Source organism: Aptenodytes forsteri, unplaced genomic scaffold, assembly GCF_000699145.1.
Source record: "Aptenodytes forsteri isolate BGI_AS27 unplaced genomic scaffold, ASM69914v1 Scaffold256, whole genome shotgun sequence".
In the NCBI taxonomy this organism is placed as follows: Eukaryota; Metazoa; Chordata; class Aves; order Sphenisciformes; family Spheniscidae; genus Aptenodytes; species Aptenodytes forsteri.
The window spans coordinates 1,133,894-1,152,720 of record NW_008795021.1 but is presented as its reverse complement, the minus strand read 5'-3'; the positions used below and the strand labels follow the sequence as shown (position 1 = coordinate 1,152,720).

General features: G+C 37.1%; 1 protein-coding gene across 2 annotated transcripts in view; it reads right to left on the bottom strand.

The window, feature by feature from the left end:
* COL12A1 (collagen type XII alpha 1 chain) overlaps positions 1-18,827 on the bottom strand; it is a 103,616-nt gene that overhangs the window by 34,091 nt on the left and 50,698 nt on the right. The window contains exons 29-46 of one of the 2 annotated variants that reach the window (XM_009275773.1): positions 18,653-18,785; positions 18,526-18,552; positions 18,073-18,215; positions 14,863-14,992; positions 13,832-13,971; positions 12,610-12,739; positions 11,753-11,895; positions 10,571-10,700; positions 9,263-9,405; positions 7,552-7,681; positions 7,238-7,357; positions 6,129-6,275; positions 5,191-5,307; positions 4,587-4,733; positions 4,038-4,112; positions 3,353-3,492; positions 949-1,072; positions 616-759 (exon numbers count right to left, since the gene is read on the bottom strand). In XM_009275773.1, coding sequence (XP_009274048.1) covers positions 616-759; positions 949-1,072; positions 3,353-3,492; positions 4,038-4,112; positions 4,587-4,733; positions 5,191-5,307; positions 6,129-6,275; positions 7,238-7,357; positions 7,552-7,681; positions 9,263-9,405; positions 10,571-10,700; positions 11,753-11,895; positions 12,610-12,739; positions 13,832-13,971; positions 14,863-14,992; positions 18,073-18,215; positions 18,526-18,552; positions 18,653-18,785 — 2,263 coding nt within the window. Of the gene's footprint in view, positions 1-615; positions 760-948; positions 1,073-1,182; positions 1,307-3,352; positions 3,493-4,037; positions 4,113-4,586; positions 4,734-5,190; positions 5,308-6,128; positions 6,276-7,237; positions 7,358-7,551; positions 7,682-9,262; positions 9,406-10,570; positions 10,701-11,752; positions 11,896-12,609; positions 12,740-13,831; positions 13,972-14,862; positions 14,993-18,072; positions 18,216-18,525; positions 18,553-18,652; positions 18,786-18,827 lie in introns of both variants that reach the window. The other variant, XM_009275774.1, reaches the window with a different exon arrangement.

Here is an 18,827-nt window from a genome sequence, read left to right as displayed (position 1 = left end):
AAGGAAATACAACTTCTCCTTACTCAGGGAACAGGACTCCAGGTGGTTCATGCACTGAAATGCAAAACTGCTGGGTGCAGGGACAAGAATAGATTATTGGACTCACATAAGCCACATTGAGCAAATCTGAAGAGGAGGTGCAACGCTTCTCAACTCAAAAGGCAATGAAGGAGGCAGTTCAGACCCAGCTCCAGCAAGAGCAGTTACTTTAACTGGAGATCCACTGGTTTATACCAGGTGAAACATAAAGCTCAGAAAGCCAGGCCCATTACGTCAAAAGCACTAGAATGGAGTACACTTCACAATGATCCCTGAGGTCCACACAGCAAGGAGAGAAAGAAGTAACCAAAAGTCACGTCTGTAAAACGATATGCATGAGGAATTACTTGGAAGCCTTTGGAAGCCACCCCAGAGAGAAGGCTAGAGAAAGAAAAAGTAAGTCTCGCCCAGAGAGTCTAAATTCTTTATAGTTTTGTGTTTTTCCCAAACACTCAGAATACATTTCTGAGTCCATAAATGATGAGTAAAGGATTCCCAGATAATTGAAGCACCACTTATAATTGCATTGCTTAACACATAAGGATATGAAACAGGTAGGTACTGTGAATCACTTACCAGAGTGCTGTATGACCGTTGCTGCTTTCCTCACCTCATCCTGAGACCGACCATCTGTGACAACAACAAGTACCTTGGGAACACCTCGCCTCATGCCACTCTCCCAAGTCAAAACCTTTTCTTTGATAAATGTTAGGGCTTTGCCTACAAAGTGCATAATGAACAAGGAGTCAGCCATATTGTAAACAAAAGAAGAAATCCCTTACTTTACTTTGAAAGGGCAACAACCACACAACTAAAACAGAAGAACATAAATACCTAATTCTTCAGCCATGCAATATTAGGATAATGAGGCAGTTATCTTAAAGAAATATAATTACTGCTCAGAATTACCTGTCCTTGTGTTTCCTCCTCTGTACTGAATATTTTGAAGAGCTCCCAGGGCCTGGGCCTTGTCATCAAATGTATTCAGTTTAAATTCAGATTTTGCCTCATCACTGTACTGCACAAATGAAACCTGAAATGGAATATATCACAGTGTTCAGCCTCATACCTCCACGTTCAGGCCATTGAAATGCGTATTGTGGTATATTAGTAAGCATTGTTTGTTTGTCTGCTCAGAATTACCTGTCCTTGTGTTTCCTCCTCTGTACTGAATATTTTGAAGAGCTCCCAGGGCCTGGGCCTTGTCATCAAACGTATTCAGTTTAAATTCAGATTTTGCCTCATCACTGTACTGCACAAATGAAACCTGAAATGGAATATATCACAGTGTTCAGCCTCATACCTCCACGTTCAGGCCATTGAAATGCGTATTGTGGTATATTAGTAAGCATTTGTTTGTTTGTTTGTTAATAACAAGTAAGCATTACTAATGCTTACACAAAGCAGTAAGCATTAAATAATTGAAAAATCTTTTTCATGTATGTATGATTATGCACATACATCCATATTTACAAACACAGATATCGTCACAGCAATGTACACACAACACCTTTCTTTCTCTTTCGTGTATGAAATGAGATGTGACCTTATATACGTGTGACTTAATTACTGCTATTACTATGATGCAGTATATATGGTGCCTATTCTCTGCTTCTGAGCAGATGTACAGTATCTAAAAAACCTCTTCCAGGTTTTTTAGGAAATACAAAAACATCTTGGCAATAGAATGTCAGTAAAGTTGGATATTTACAAAATTGTTTACTCTTTTGCCTTAAATACTGGAATACAATCACTGAATGTTTATTCTGAAATCATCTTTAAATTTAAATATTGTATATGTATATATTTAATTTTGTTCCTTTTATGTATTCTGTAAAATTGCAATATTATAGTATACTAATTTGATGCTTAATATACATCTCTCTGTATGTATATATTCACATTTCTTGAAGTAATTTCCCCTTTTTAAATTATTAATATCCAATTCAAAACCTGAGATTGTTGCAACTATCTCAAGAGGTATGGGACTTAAATATTTTACTAAACATTAGCAGTTACATGTCTCTGTCACCTATATCAGGCCTTCTCTATCTCTACACCAGGGACTCATAGTAATTCACAGGAAAATATTAACAAACAAACAAACAAATGGAAAGGAAAACTACCCAGTATAGATTAGAGCTAGGAAGGATAAAGAGTGTCTGAGACAAAGCAAAGTATGAGGGGTATCTTTTCCTTAAAAATATGTCTAAAGAGTTAAAGACAGGGAATCAAAGACCTAAAAATATGCCTAGAAGATGAAAGGCAGTTCATGAGCAATGTAAATAGTTTTTATAGTTACTGGGGAAAATCACTCTTCCACAAAAAAAAAGACCTTCAGCCTTCTAACCAAGGAAGATGCATTGCACCTGCAGGTCATTGCAATGCACCAGAAATACCTTGTTTGAAACTCTCTCATGTCTCATGTTATTCACTTCATCTAGTGAAAGAGGAATGGTTATGGGAACCTAGGCAGTGATCTCATCCAGCTTCCCATAAGCAGAAGGAAACCAGTAATGGTGCAAGGCTAACAGTAAGCCTAACAGGAAACATCTCTGACATAACCTTGATCAGCCCAGAAATCCTGAAAGTCTATTCCTCATTAGCTATTACTGTTCAGTTTCTAAAGATGCATTAATTCTTTAAGAGGACTAACTTTTCACCTTTTCATACTTTCACTATGCCCACTGTGGAGTGGACCCATGTTATGTATCTTTAGGATGGGATGAAGAGACCCCTGGAAGTCCTCTCCCAAAGGGATTCTGCCTACTTACTTACTGCAGTGGGATTCTAGGCAGCTCAACCAGACAAGGCTAACGGCAAGCCAGCTGGACCCTTTACATGCGCAAGACTCCTTCCTTGCACTGAGAAATTTAAACGTAACCCTCACTCGACAGTCAGACTGTCCCCAAAACAGGTTTCTAATATGACATAGACAAAACCTAGCATATAACAACTAGGCAGCGTGCCAGTTGTTGATGCCCTGTACAAAGAAACAAACGTATAAAATTAACCATACATTGACCATACATCACCCCAGTTTCTCTGCCTGGAGGATTCCCACACACTACAGCTTTTGTCTTTCAGAATAGTAACCTCTCAGGATAGACTGGATTCCCTTTGTATTTACAAGATGCCCAACATATTTCATAAATAATTATACATGTTCACATGTACACTTGCATTGTACAACAATCTAATACAAAAAAATGACAGCATTCTGAAAGAAAGGAAAAATCAGATGTAACTTTAGTAATTCAGCTTCATCTTCAGTTTCCCTCCAAAATGTACCTAACGGAAATAACAAACCTACCTGGATTCCAGCAGGATTAATCAAGTCAAATGCTCCTACTGTATTAAAAACAAATTTCACTACTTTGTTGAAGTTATCATCACCAATACTCCAGGAAGCATCAGTCAAGAAAACTATGTCTGCTTTGGCACCTCTGCATACTGAAAGACCAAGAAAAGGAACACTTGAAATACATCATTCATAGCACTGTTAAATAGAGAGCATTACTTCAAAATTTGACAATTCAAGAATGACAAGTATTCAGCAAACTTCTATTACCATGCAGTCGGGCTGGCAGATGGCTTATGCTCAACACAATACCATTTATTAAAAATTTTCAAAGTGCAAGAAATTAGGAAGCTCTCAAGAATCAAATGCAAATGTTTGAAATGACATTTCTTTTTTGAGTAGCTATCATAAAACAAAATTTTCTGCTGAGGGCCAGGCTTACGGACTTGCTGCAGAGCTCTATAATATCATCATTTTTTCCCCAAACATATGCACCTTGCTCTCCTAAACCAGGAAATTTTGAAGTCCAGTAAAGCTCAACAGCAAAAGGATGGCATTAGGAAACTGGTCTCAAACTTCATTTCCCTAAAATGCTGTGCTAGTTTTAAACCTATTTAAACTTATGAAAAATAGAATTAAAGCTGAAGCAGTGCAACAACTATGTAAAAATACTGAATAAATCTACAAATAAACATACCATCCCAAGCTGGAGGGATTGTGGGAGGTGGAGGAGGTGTAGGTGGCAGAGTTGGTGCCTCTGTAGGTTTGAGAACTGAAATAAAATAATATTTTTTTTTACTCTACATAAATTATTTCATTGAAGGAAAAACTCTAGATTATGTATTATATTACCACACAGAAAGATTCAAATCTTTTCTCAGTAACCTAAACAACGTATAATTGGCAAGGAAAAATTTCTTGTGTTACAAGAGTAATGAGATTATAGCTGCTGTTAAAACAAAGGTACATGATTTCATTATAACAGGAATGCTTTTACATAAGTAACACTGCACTCTGATAATACATCCCAATTTTTCATCCAAGTGCTAGGAAACACTTGGTTTGAAGAAGAGCATAAGAATTTTTCTTTCCCTCATAAAATCCAGTTGACATTACAGTGAGAGAAAGAGGAAAAAAGATCACTTAAAAGATATCTTGAAAGCCATTTAGGAGCAAGACAAATTCTACAGCTGAAACAAAACAAGTTCTATAGCCAAAACTTAAGGTTCACGTATCTATTTCCTACCTGTACGTTCCCTCATAGAGACTGGAGGTCCCTCAAGGTTAGGGGTTTGAACAAAGACAGTAGCATTGTATTCTGTGTCTGGTGAAAGACCAGTAAAACAATGGCTTGTTTCTGATCCACGTACTGTGATTTCCTGTCCTCTGGAACCTGTCAAAACAAAGCCCGATGGAAAGAAAGTTAGAACCCACTATTTCCCTTTTAATATGTGTGCAAATAAGCGTAGAAATTAGAGACCTCTTGTGAGGAGGTTGGAACGGATGGGACAGCAGTTTTATTCTTGTCCCATAAAAGCTTTTCTAGACCAAGATTGTGTGGTGATTATGCACCCTGGAGCATACTGGAGAGCAACTACATTCCAGTGTCCATGTGAAATTCAGGTAACTAGCAGATTCCCACTAAAGAATGTTAACTTGACAATAAGCAGCACTCCCTCTTTGCAGCTTCTTCACCACTGTAGAAAAACAGGTTATGTTCAGAGCTTTAAAGTTCAACCAGATGCATCATGACTGCTGGTGGGGGCTTACCACCATCCCAAATAAGTGGTGCTGTCACTGAAATAAAACAATTATGTTTCCAGAAAATGCAAAAAATAAAATGCACTTACCATCAGCTGGGTTTAGCTTCAGTCTGTAGGAAGTTGCTGACCGATGAGCTGACCATCGGATACAGAAAGTATCCCAACCCACTTTGTAACTTGTTAGGTCAGTGACATTCAAGTATACTGTGAACAGAGAAAGAGATAAATTGCTCTCTGGAAAACAGTATGTAATGGATGTTAAATGAAGCACATCAAAATGAAAATTATATTATATCTGCTGGTCCAGAACTTGATTTTTTTAAAACACTCACAGAAGGAAAGAGCAGTTCTAGTCAAATCTCTTCATTTTCTGTTACACCCTAGAGATGCCAGCCTAGTTATTTACAAAGGCCCAAAGTCTGATAGCCTTCCTGTATTGCATAACAGCCTGTTTTATGAGTTTTCACATGAAGTAAGTTGAGTTCTTTATAAAATAAGAAACTTCCAAAAATCAGAACCTGACTCATATATAGCAGTATGAAAAGAATGTACTGAGACAACAAAACTCAGGATGTTTGATTTATCTTAACCGAGTAAATTTTTAGAAATTTCTTAGCTGAGGCCATCAACAAAATTATCTCCTTCTGAAAAGCTGAAGTTTCAATCACTGGACATTCCTGTGAGATAAAGGCAGAGTAGCAAAAAGCCTAGACCTGCTTAGCATGGTTAGACTCTGTAGTACCCTGCAGACAGTTAAAGATTGACTCCAACTATCGCTGAATAAAATTTTAAGAAGCAGACCAGAAAATTTTATATCATCAAACCATTACTTAAAACTGTATTCCCGTTACTGTTCCCAAGCTTAGTGGTTTTAAGATCTACGTCATGGACAGATGATCAGCGTTTTCCATGAGAGGATATTCAGACTTTCTAACAACCAGCCTTAAAAAATCCTCTCTTAATCAATATTATCTCAGATCAGCATATGTATCTAGCATGACTACAACAAAATTATTTTGACTTACATGTAGTGCCTTGATCTGTCAAAGGTATGCTCATTCCAGAATCATACTGGGCATAAACATTCACATCGTAAGTAGTACTGGGAGATAGATTATGCAAGGTGTAGGAAGTCACTTCTCCCACAAAAACCTCCATGGGCTCATTTGAACCTTGAATTGAAAGGAAGCATTAAGAAAGTACAGAGAGAAAGAAAGATTAATGATTAGGTGAGCTACAAAACTATCTACTGTCTTTTACATGTCATCAATTGTTAATCTCACTTTTTCAAAACCAAAACATACTAACTTCTTAAATTTTAGCATATTAGACTGTTGCAAAAAGAACATACACATAGCTTTACAAGCTATTGTAAAGATGGCGGCAGACTTTTTAGCAGGGCCTGTTGCGACAGGACAAGGGGGAATGGCTTTAAACTAAAGGGGGTGTAGATTGAGACTAGATCTAAGGAAGAAATTTTTTACGCTGAGGGTGGTGAAACACTGGCACAGGTTGCCCAGAGAGGTGGTGGATGCCCCATCCCTGGAAACCTTCAAGGTCAGGTTGGACGGGGCTCTGAGCAACCTGATCTAGTTGAAGATGTCCCTGCTGATTGCAGGGGGGTTGGACTAGATGACCTTTAGAGGTCCCTTCCAACCCTAACTATTCTATGATTCTATGATTCTATTGTGCAATGTTTGTGTTTATTTTAACTTATAAAAAGGTATGTCTATTTTTTCACTGTCACATAAAACAAAGGTTCTGAAGGACAGTAGTACCTAAATACCTGTCCAATACTCATCACACATACAGCAGTTCATATCCTCAGAAGGACAAAGAGGTATTAAAGAGGAAAACCAAGTCTGGTCCAGGACTTTATCTATTCACTGTACTAAATATTAACTATACAATTCAGTCTCTGTATTTGAATGTTTGAAACACTGTATTTGATAATTTGTGCTTCTTATAAAATACTGATAATAAGACTTAAGCTTCCATCAAAATCAGTAAACAAAGGAAATAAATAAATCCTTTAACACAAATATTTCACGATACCTATGATTTCTGTTTTGATCTCCCATTAGCCACTCACTATTCTGAAAGTGGTACACTCAGAATGAACAGGTTTTCTTACCCACAGGTTTGTATACAATTTTATATCCAAGAACAGGGGATGGTGAAGGATCCCAGGAAACTCTGAATCGTGTATACCATTCATCAGTTATATACATATTTTGAGGAGGAAGCAGGCCAACTAAAAAGAAAGAAAAACACTCTAATTAGACTAGTGACTGGTTTTCAACCTCTAGAAACTTACATTGTAACTCTGTCAGGTAATAATCACGTCAAAGACGTAATTAACATAATGAAACTCCAAACAATGTTGGAGCGCTCAAGGAATATGTGCCTTAAATTCAAAAAAGAGTATACAATATTAAAACTAATTACCAGTTCTGCCATTTCCAGTCAGTTGTCCACCATCTCCATCTTCGTACACAGCCACAATAGTAATTTTATATGGCGTATCTGATTGCAGTGGTTGTAGTATCACATTATTTCTTATCCCAGGAACTGTTGTCTAGAACACAAAAGAAACAGAGGTAAACAAACTCACAGTCCTGTAACTGATCGATAAGACAGTTACTACAACTAAAAATTTGTTTTGACACTTGGCGCACTTTTTTTATGTCCACTGTAGATAAAGTCATTTGGGATATCTTAAGGGTTATAGCCTATAAACAATTATTAGTATTTGTTATTTTAAATTGTACAACACTGTGGTCAGCGATTATTAGTATTTGTTATTTTAAATTGTACGACACTGTGGTCAGCACAAAAAGATAAATCGAATCGGCTCTTCAGTCCCTACCCTCACATCAGACTGATATGCTGCAGTTCCTCACCAAGATTTCAGTACTGTTCCCTCATATAAAGGAAAAAGTCATGATGATGTGTTTGGAGACAGAACAAGAGAGGAAAAAGCTCCTACAATGGGGACAGAAGTCAAAGTCATTCACGCTACTCATCAGTTTCATTTCTACCTTTTTATTATCCTCATCTTAGGATATGATTTTCTTGGCAGAAACAACAGTTAGTCTGAGAAGGAAGCTCTAAATATTTTGATATATAAAAACGTGCCTGTTTATGCATCCCTCAATCTCTTCAACTTCCTGGTGCAGCCATGAACTATTGCTCCCTTCTAATGAAAAGGTAGGTATAATCCAAAAAGTGACACTGCTCCATAAAATGGCCATAAAGCACTGAAACTACATAAAGTAACTTGAGGTATGTATCTCAAAAGCATGTCCCGGTCAACATTTTCCATTATTACTTGATAAAAATTTTCAGTTGTTTTAGACTTGCTATTTTTATGAAATGTCCAATATTTTCTGCAAAGAAGATACATGTGTTGAAAAATGTGTGTCCTGATTAACAGGTCCAGTAGGAATTTTCAACCCCTGAATTTTCAGCATGCCCTATACAATAATATATAAGCAGTAATAGCATTTAAATAGCACTCTAAACATGTTACATTTTGGCCGGTGGCAGTCAGCAGGAATTCTGCCATTGACCTCTATAGGATCTGAGTTTGGCTTTGCTATAAACACTCAGAGAATTTTATAAGCATCAGATTAACTTGTGCTATCATTAAGCTGCAGGAAATTAAACACAAATACTTACAATTCATACTGAACCTTACAAAAGCGAGTTAGATTCTGAATCAAAGCTACCATTGCTTTCTTATTAAACTCTGCCAACTTCCTTCAATTTATAAAATGCAGACTTATGTTCTTATTCTGTATCTTAGCACACTGACTTCATAATGAATAGAGTATGAAGTAATAGATGGCTATTCACTGTAGCACAATGTTTGAACTAAATGTCAGAAAGCAGGTTCTGCTCAGAATCTTCTGATTAATGTGTGACTCATTTAACATTATTTTACACACAAGTTGGTTCATTAAACTGTATATGTTCTGCGACTTTGTGAAAAAAAAGAACTGTTTCATACAAATCATGGCTTCTCAGCATTGACAATGACCAAAGAACCCATAGAGCATGCAAAGTGTACAACATGTAAAACCGGTGTCTGTTTTTCTGTAGCCTAAAGAATCAACTGAGAACACCTCAGTGCTTACTAAGGAATTACAGAGCTTACATATTCATCGATAGGGTCTCCCACAGTGGGTGAATAAATGATTCTGTACTGCTGGACTGGCCCATCAGCATGGTCCCATTGTACAGAAAGGCTGTTTGTGGTCTCATCGAACACTCTCACATTCCTTGGACCACTGCGAGGTACTAAAGAAAGAAAATACAGAAGGTTGTATGAAGCACGATTCTTCCGGTTCAGTGTTGCTCTCACTGATTCAAATGCTGCCCTGAAGCCAAAGCTAAGGGCCCTCCCTGAAACCCTGAATAAACATATACAGGTAGATTTAGTCAATGATAATACAGCAGTGCCTGAAGGTCTTAAATAGAAATAGGGCCTTAGCCGGAGGAACTGAAACAGTATGGAAGGGAGAGAACATCAGAGGGATGTGCAAAGTGAGCATCTATATACATTCTGCTTCTCAGACTCTTGCAGACAAGTATAACTATAGCCTGTCACATCTGCAAGTTTTAGATGAATATGGGGATTTAACAGAGAAAGCATAGAAGCAGCAAAACAGAGGTGACCTATTATTGCCATAGACAGTTTCTCTGAAACAGTATGGAAGGGAGAGAACATCAGAGGGATGTGCAAAGTGAGCATCTATATACATTCTGCTTCTCAGACTCTTGCAGACAAGTATAACTATAGCCTGTCACATCTGCAAGTTTTAGATGAATATGGGGATTTAACAGAGAAAGCATAGAAGCAGCAAAACAGAGGTGACCTATTATTGCCATAGACAGTTTCTACACATTATATGCCATAGACAGTTTCTTTACACGTTATTTCTAGAATGAATTTTAAAGAAGCCAAGCGTAAGCCAACCAAGATCCCACAAGCTAAGTTGTAACAAGGAGGTTTTGGTGTTTAGGCATCTCCAGCAAAAAACAAACATGTGGGGAGGTTGACATATACAATTATTGTGTAAGACACAGAACATGAAGCACATTTTTTTCTGTTGACAGCAAATTCCACCCATCTTAATGGGTTATTTTTTTTCCAAAAGACAAATTGCTATTTATCTGTAATCACATTTTAAAGAACAGCTTTTAAACTTTTAAACATTGAAATTAGGCTTATTTCATAAATGGAAATTACTTTGGTGATTACACATGTACCATAACTGACAGACAACATAGCAAAAGCTTCCTTCCATGGGGGCCCATAATTGCTTCAGCCATAACTCAGATGCATTGATCTCAGAGTTGCACTGAATGGCTTACACTATTTGTGATTGTAATCAATTTTATAAATTCTTCACACACCAATTTCGACATATATTTCACAAAGCAAGTACTGACTGCCTCTTACATGTTCTTCCCTGTGCTTGGCTTGGATTTCCTTCTCCATCTGCATACAGAGCTATAACATTTATTGAGTAAGCAGTGTCGGGAGTCAAGCGCTCCAGCATCACATCACGTGTGTTGGCTGGTACCACAATCTAAAACAGAAACAAAAAGCACCTATATAAAAAAAGCTTCGGTTTATACCATGTCTTGTTAGAATGAACTATTTGAATGAAATATAGAAAAACTGGGAACATGACCATGCTGCATGTTTTCTAAGAAAAATAATACAAGTTTAATATAAGCAAATAATATTGATAAAAATTCAAGCGCAGGTGCAAAAAAAATGACAAATACATAAGGAGCTCTCATTCTGCAAATGGAATCGTTATTTTCTACATTTTACATAAAAATAGTTCAGAAAAAAAGAAGAAACATTCAGGAACAGAAACCAAAAAAGTAAATTCTGTCATGGTTTGTTGACATATAAAGGACATTTTCTAACAGGTACTAATAGACAGGTTCCCACTTACATATTACTGTGAAGTAATATGTAGTTTCACTTTACAGATGCAAATGGTTCATTAAAACTTCTTACACTTCCTTATATAAAAACATATTCATCTGTATGTGTACAATATGGGCGTACGTTTTGTGTGAGTACATTCACAGGCTTAGCTCTAAAACTGCACTTATTTCTACACAAATCCAAGAACTCTTACTTGACACCTGGAGGGCAAATTTTTACAAAAAAAATTGAAGAGAATTGAAGCAGACTTCACTGCTCACCAAGACCTACTTAAACAATAATGATTTGGGGTAAACAGATGGTTTAGTGGTAAAATCACATAAACTTGGCATCTGGTGTCATAATTAAACATTTCCTAAAACATATTTGTTGTTTCCTTCTCTCTTTTTCAAAAAAAAAAAAATTTATTTTAATTCATCTTTACCTGCAATATGATAAAGGATACTCAATCCTCAACACTCAGTTTTAAATGGGAAATTCTTATTTCTTATTTCTTTTATTTCACCAAATTAAGTATTTATTTACAATGGACTAAATTCCTGTAGACACAGTGCATTCAGCAGGGACACTCCTGGGCAGATATTTGGCCTGAGTTTATTATTATTGTTCTACACTCATTGAAGGAAGCAATATCCTCCACACACTTTTAAGGAATAGTATAAAAACTAAATTACTTACAGATTCTGATGGCCTTGGGCCAGACAGTGGAGAGTAATTAATTCTATATTGCTGTACTGGACCTGGAGCAGGTTCCCATCGGACATTCATGCTGTTTGGTGTCGGATTGTAAACTTGAATGTTTCTTGGTGTTCCTCTCTCCACTAGATCAAGGATAATTAAATTAAGTTTTACAAAGTTGCTTACATAAGTTCTAGTTCTACTTGAATTTACAACAGTGCTTAAAGGAAGCTGAAAAGCACATCAGCCCAAGATAAACACATTACTTTTGTTACCCCAAAATCTACAAATCTAAGAATCTCAGTGATTAGTCTTTACAAACATCCTTGCCAGGGAGCAAAGTACCTATGTTTATGCTGCAAATTGAAGGTATGATCATAACTCTTTGTTACCCAATTGTTGATTACCATACTGAGGTATGAAAAGTAGCCACAAACTACATATTTTAGCTCACGCGGACATTAGGAGCTCAAACTTCCTGGAAAATTTTAAGTACATGGTATGGACATTAGCATGGATTAACACCAATATTTGCCATTCATTCACCAATATTGCTACTGGCACTACAATTAAAATTTTACTGTTGTGTGGAAGTAAACAGTAAATTCGCTGTACAACATAGGAGCTGAGCTTGCCTGAGATAAGTGGACTGAAAGCCTCCACCCAAACAAGCAGAGAAAACAGAATAAGTTACAGAGCTGCAAGCATAACGAAGCAAGTAAACAGAGTATCTTACACTTATGTTTTAGCTTTGGGGAAAATAAACTTCCATACTTGATGTAAAATCACTTTCTAATGATCTGAGCCACTCACACGAAAAATCCTAACATTTTCTTGAAAAGGACTACTTTACTTACAAGTTCTTCCAGTGTCAGAGACACGTCCACCATCCCCCTCTGGGAAAACTGGAACCACAGTTACAGTGTAAGGTGTGTTGGGTTCAAGAGTCCTCAGGATGACATAGTTTGTGTTTCCTGGTACTGTGGTCTACAAATTTAAAAAGAAAGGTAGGGGCATAAATATGCAAATATTTAAGCTTTTTGTATCTCCCTTACTCCTCCACCACATCTCATTTCTAGACTGGATGTGATAAAAACTTTACAAAAAGTGAAGCTTGAAGTAACAGGGTTCATGGTATTTTCTGGAATTGCCTTTCAAGAAGGTTCTGTCTTGGCGTTAACAAAAATGGTTGTTAAGTCCTATGCTGTCCTGTACAATCCTTTACAGCTATCTTCACTTTTGGGTCCAGATCCTGTTCTACTAGTAACAGTAGCAGAATCTGCAGTGATCTCTAATTACTACTATTTAGCAGCTCAGAGGCATTAAAATGTCACTTTCTAAATCAGAAAAATAAATATTACATAACACTACAACATGCTAATGACAAGAAGTAATGAGCAGCTCATGTCAGAAAGTAAAACCACAGCATTTAAGAATATTTATCATCAGTAGATCTCTAGATGCTATTGAAACAGTGGAAATTCATGTACTCTTCATTTCACAGGCACATCAAATTGCACAAATGTGGAAAAAGAAACACAAGTCGGAAAGAATAATATTTTCCCAGTCAGCAACAAGGGTTCCCATTTTCAAGATTGTTTTAGCTTTTTAGCAATTACGTAATTTTAGGAGATTAGAATAAGACACCTATGTGGATTTTTCTGCTTTCACAAATATTATCCCGGCTGACTGCTTACAGTCACATGACTTCTTAGCAGTAAAAATGGGTAGAAATGTGGTCTGCTGAATTTATAGCCTTTTGTATACCCTGAAGTCAGCTTTACATTCACACAACACTGCCCTAAGAATAAACAAACAAAAAATTTTGTGTGGTATTAAATCCCTGTGCTAAGAACTAATCATTGAAGGCCTACTATATAAAATGAAACATCTGTAATACACACGGGAGTAACTGTCTTTCATGGAGGTGCTCTGCATTTTCTCCAGGGTAGCTATGAACGGAAAAAAAGCCAGTGCATAGGCAAACAAGACCCACTTCACTCAACAGTATTTCTCTCACTAGCACCATGAGCTGCAATTTATCTGAGACAGTTAGTGAGATCCACACAAAGCATTTACCATTTCTTCTGCACCTCCAGCTGTAGGTCCATAAAACACTTTATACTGGCGAGGACTTCCTTCTGCATGATCCCATCGAATGTTCAGAGTACTGGTGGTTGGGTCATAAACTAGCAAGTTCTTCACAGTAGTGAGAGGTTCTGAAACAGATCAATGAGCTGTCAGAAATGTGGAGCCAGATGTGCCTCACCTGTGCTGTCAGATCATGCCTATGTAATCAGGAAATTTAAAAAACAATAGGTTTAATAGTTCGTGTTAAATGTTATTTGTCTTCATTAATCAGAACACATCAGACCCATCCAACAGCATAAGGAATGCTAAATATAGTAAGAAAAATTTCTTTCTGGACACTATTTTACAATTATACGATGAGTTCATTAGGATTGTTTTCCTCATTCCTCACCAAACACTTTGCTATGTCTGACTTTCCATTGCGGGCTCAAAAGTAAACCAAGTACAATTGAATTAATAAATTTATTAATAAATTTATAGTTAAATAAGTAATTAATTAAAAATAGTGAATTGGTTTTTATGCCTGAAGTGTCTCTGGTAGCAAATCACTCAGTGCTTTCTATAGCAGGATCAAAACAATGCTATCAACATAAAATGGTAGAGTCTGAAAGTGCACACTGTAAAGGTCAGCCTCTGAACTGAAAGTGCTGACAGGAAAATAGTAAACTTATACTTAACAGCACACATATGAGAGTGACATGCCTTCAGATGCTTTAAGGTGTTTACTAAATTGTGGTATAAGACAATTAAACAGATTAAAATGAGGAAGAAGTTCCATAGTAGCATTAGGGTTTCTCTCATCCTTAAAAACTGGGCATCCAGTCTAAGGTAGCGGTCCAGGGTTTCTCTACAGCCAGTAGACTGACAGGCCTTCTTTAGATACTTGAAACCCATCAAAGGACAAATTACAAATACAGACAGGATGAATTTCACCACAAGAAATTTTTCTCAGATCATTTGAAAAGCAATACATCAATATTGTTTCTCACCTAATAAGAAGATGTCAAGAAGTTACTTACTGGTTCTGCCTCGTCCTGTCATTCGTCCGCCTTCACCGTCTGCGTACATTGATGACACAGTAATAGCATATGGTGTGTCAGGCTGCAGCTTCTGTATCACCACACTGTTCTGCCGTCCTCCAACCATAGTCTACAGTAAAACAAAAGAAAAAGATTAAAATCCCTTTTATGCTGCCCCTTTTATGCTTACTGTTACAGTGAAGAATGTAAGCATTTGATGCAGAGTGGAAAACGCTATGATATATCATATGCTGCAATGCTCTTGTGACTGGCACTGACAGTAGGCATTGAACAATAATAATATTTAGTACATATTCATCTTAGCAAGTTTAGACAGAGTCCACTGACACAAAGCCAGTATTCTTTAACACCTCCAAACTTGCTTATAACCACAATTACTTATCAACTGCCAGTTCTGTGCCAGCACAGAGCTGTTTCTCCACATTGCCTCTGACTACATCATATTGAAATCAATGAGAGTCTTTTATTCGTTTTGACAGACTTTGAATTGGGCTCTTTATGCTCCGCTCTCAGGTAGAATGCAAGCATGGAATAAATTACAACACTCTCTAGATCTCTAATGTAGATTTGATACAATATCAACATTGTCTCCTTGATTTCAAAAATTTTACAGCATGATACTTCAGCTTCTAAAACAGCTTTGTTAGAGTCTAAAATCATTATGTATCTTTCATTTCAATTTTTCTTTTGCATATAATCCTGTGATCATAATCTCCACCAAGGAAAAGATTTACAGCGCACTGAGAATAATACTTAGATCTTCAGCATTTGTGAGTCATGAGCTTTTTGGTTTTTAATTGTGTGAAATTACACTTGCTCAAGGGCATCCTTTGTACTTTTGTGCTGGTTTTGGCTGGGGAGAGTTAATTTTCTTCACAGTAGCTACTACGGGGCTATGTTTTGGATTTGTGCTGAAACAATGTTGATAACACAGGGATTTTTTCGTTACCACTGAGCAGTGCTTGCACAGAGTCAAGGCCTTTTCTGCTTCTCATACCACCCCACCAGCAAGTAGGCTGGGGGTGCACAAGAAGTTGGGAGGGGACACGGCTGGGACAGCTGACCCCAACTGACCAAAGGGATATTCCATACCATATGACGTCGTGCTCAGCATATAAAGCTGGGGGAAGAGGAAGGAAGGGGGGGACGTTCGGAATTACGGTGTTTTGTCTTCCCAAGTAACCGTTACGCGTGATGGAGCCCTGCTTTCCTGGAGATGGCTGAACACCTGCCTGCCGATGGGAAGGAGTGAATGAATTCCTTGTTTTGCTTTGCTTGCTTGCGCAGCCTTTGCTTTACTTATTAAACTGTCTTTATCTCAACCTACGAGTTTTCTCACTTTTACTCTTCTGATTGTCTCCCCAGTCCCACTGGGGGGAAGAGAGAGAGCGGCTGGGTGGTGCTTAGCTGCTGGCTGGGGTTAAACCACGAGAACTTTTAAGACTATCTGCACATTGTCAAAGCCTATTCAGCTAATATGTTTGTCATAACACTTAAAAGCTTCTGATGATGAAGAACTGATAATGAGCAAGCATTTATACATCTTCACATTTCATAGAAGTAGATTATTTTAATTTAAAAGGACATTTTTTATTTGTACTCGTGTACAAAGCTCAGTTCAAAGCATAAATGTTTTTAGCATCGCATCATGGCTGCCTCCATATTTTAGTATCTATTTGCCTTTCAAAACCTGATCCTAAATGATCGTGATGGTCTCTGGAGTTTAGTGTGCCATTTTTGCAGCATTGCCTTCAAATCACCTGTGCTCTTTCTTGGTGCTGAGACCATTAAACGTCAGACAGAGCAATAAAAAACTTCTATAAATTCTATTTTAAATATTTCAGTGGGGACACTGCTATTGTCTACCCAGCATCTGCAGTTTAATCAAATATCACAGTAACAAAAAAAGCAGACAAGGAATTACTATCATATGACTGAGAATTATTTGCAGACAGACATTAAAATGCCATTAACAGAGCATGAGTGTTCTGTGTGCTCTCCTCAAAAAGAGGTGTCTTCTCTGACTGCCACTGCTGGACTCTATCCAGTTGTGAATAATTAAGTCTATTAAGTCTATTCTTTGCACAAATTTCAACAGAATGCCCATAATTCTTTTTTTATTCCAGTACCAGCAATTAATTACAGATATTAATTAACCTTACTGCTATTCCTTGTTCTTCTAGTGATTTCTCATTAAACTTGCATTCAACTACTCAATTCATATAACAGTTCAATTACCTCAACTCAAATGCATGTTGTTTAGAAGAGAGTAAAAATGGGTGCGTAAGAATGCAACTGATTCTAAAGTAAACATTCCTAGATACTCTTCTGAACATGTGTGATCTCCAATTACAGGAACAAGCTAAATGATTGTGGTTTTCATCTGAGACTGTTCCTCTGAGTCATTTGGCAGTAACCACAACAGCCTCCCACTGCAGAATAGGGCATTTTTAAGTAGCACACATTTCTGATAAACAGGCTAACTGAATTACCATTCCCAGGCTGTGTTGCGTAGGCCACCAATAGTCAACACAGCTCTTGCTGACAACACAGGGAAAGCTGGCTGATCATATGATACTGGCTCTCCCTATCATTACAGCTGCTCAATCATATTAAAAGACACTAAAATACCTTAAACACTTCCCTAGCATATGTTTTGCATGGATTCGTTTTTGCAACTGCTGCTTCTGGGTGGTTATTCTGTCCCTAGCGTGGTAAGCGACAGACTCAACTGTTCACAGCATGTTCCGTGGCAAAGTCCCTTTGATAGCACATGAACCACACTATGAAAACAATGGAAAACTCTGGACTATGGAAGTAGTCATGGTAGTTCACATTCTTGATTGTTGTGATAACTATATATCTGTGACTTGTAGTCTCATGTGTTGATTGACTTGTTCCTCAACACATTTTAACTTTATTCTAGTTATATCTATAGATTATGTGATTTTCAAGAAAACAGGCTGTATCCAAAGTTATTTTTGCTCCATAAAAAGCATTCTATCTTGGATTTGAAAGGGGAGAAAGAAAAAGGTGGGAATATATACTTATTCACTATAAATAGAAATCTTCATCTAAAATGTGATTAATATATACACTGTTGTGCTTTGAAAATAAATTATTCTAATGGATTACTTTGCAGAACTATCATTTAAGGTTGAATAACTATAGCACTTCAAAATTAATTACCAACTGTTCAGGGCCATCCCCACTGATAGGCTGGTAAATGATCCTGTATCTCTGCACTCGACCACTGGCAGGATCCCACTTCACAGTCAAACTGTGTGAAGTTGCATTGTACACCTGAAGGTTTCGTGGGCCACTCTTTGGGGCTGAGAAACGTAATAAAGTAAAGAATAAATATGTAAGTCAAGCAAAAAGCAGGAACAAACACTTCATTCATACTTTTAGGCTTCATGAATGCCTGACCAAGAGCAGAATGTATTAAGTACAAGACAACATAAACTGTAATGTTTGTAAAATAATAAACAAGTGCTAATCTGGTGTTTAGTATTCTTCCAAATACACAATAATATTTATTAAATGATCTCAGCTTTTTAATGTCAACATTCCTCACAGTTTAGAAAAAGATAGCTATGAGTGGTCTTTAATAATACCATACCTGGAAATTCAGACTCTTACCTTGTGTGGTGATAGGTACCAAGGGTACTAGAAAAAAGTAGAAAGAGTTTTCAGAATTCTTGTATGTGTATGCCTTCTGATTTAATAACTATGAGTAACAACACGCAGAAACCTTTCATTTACTTACATGTTCGTTCACTGCCAATGAGGTCATCACTTTCTGATTCATCAGGATAGATGGCAGTAACTGAGACATCATATAATGTATCTGGATTCAGATTTTCAAAGACCAAACTATTCTCATCCCCATTTAAGATAGTCTTGTGGAGAAATTAAAAAAAAAAGAAATAAATAAATAAATA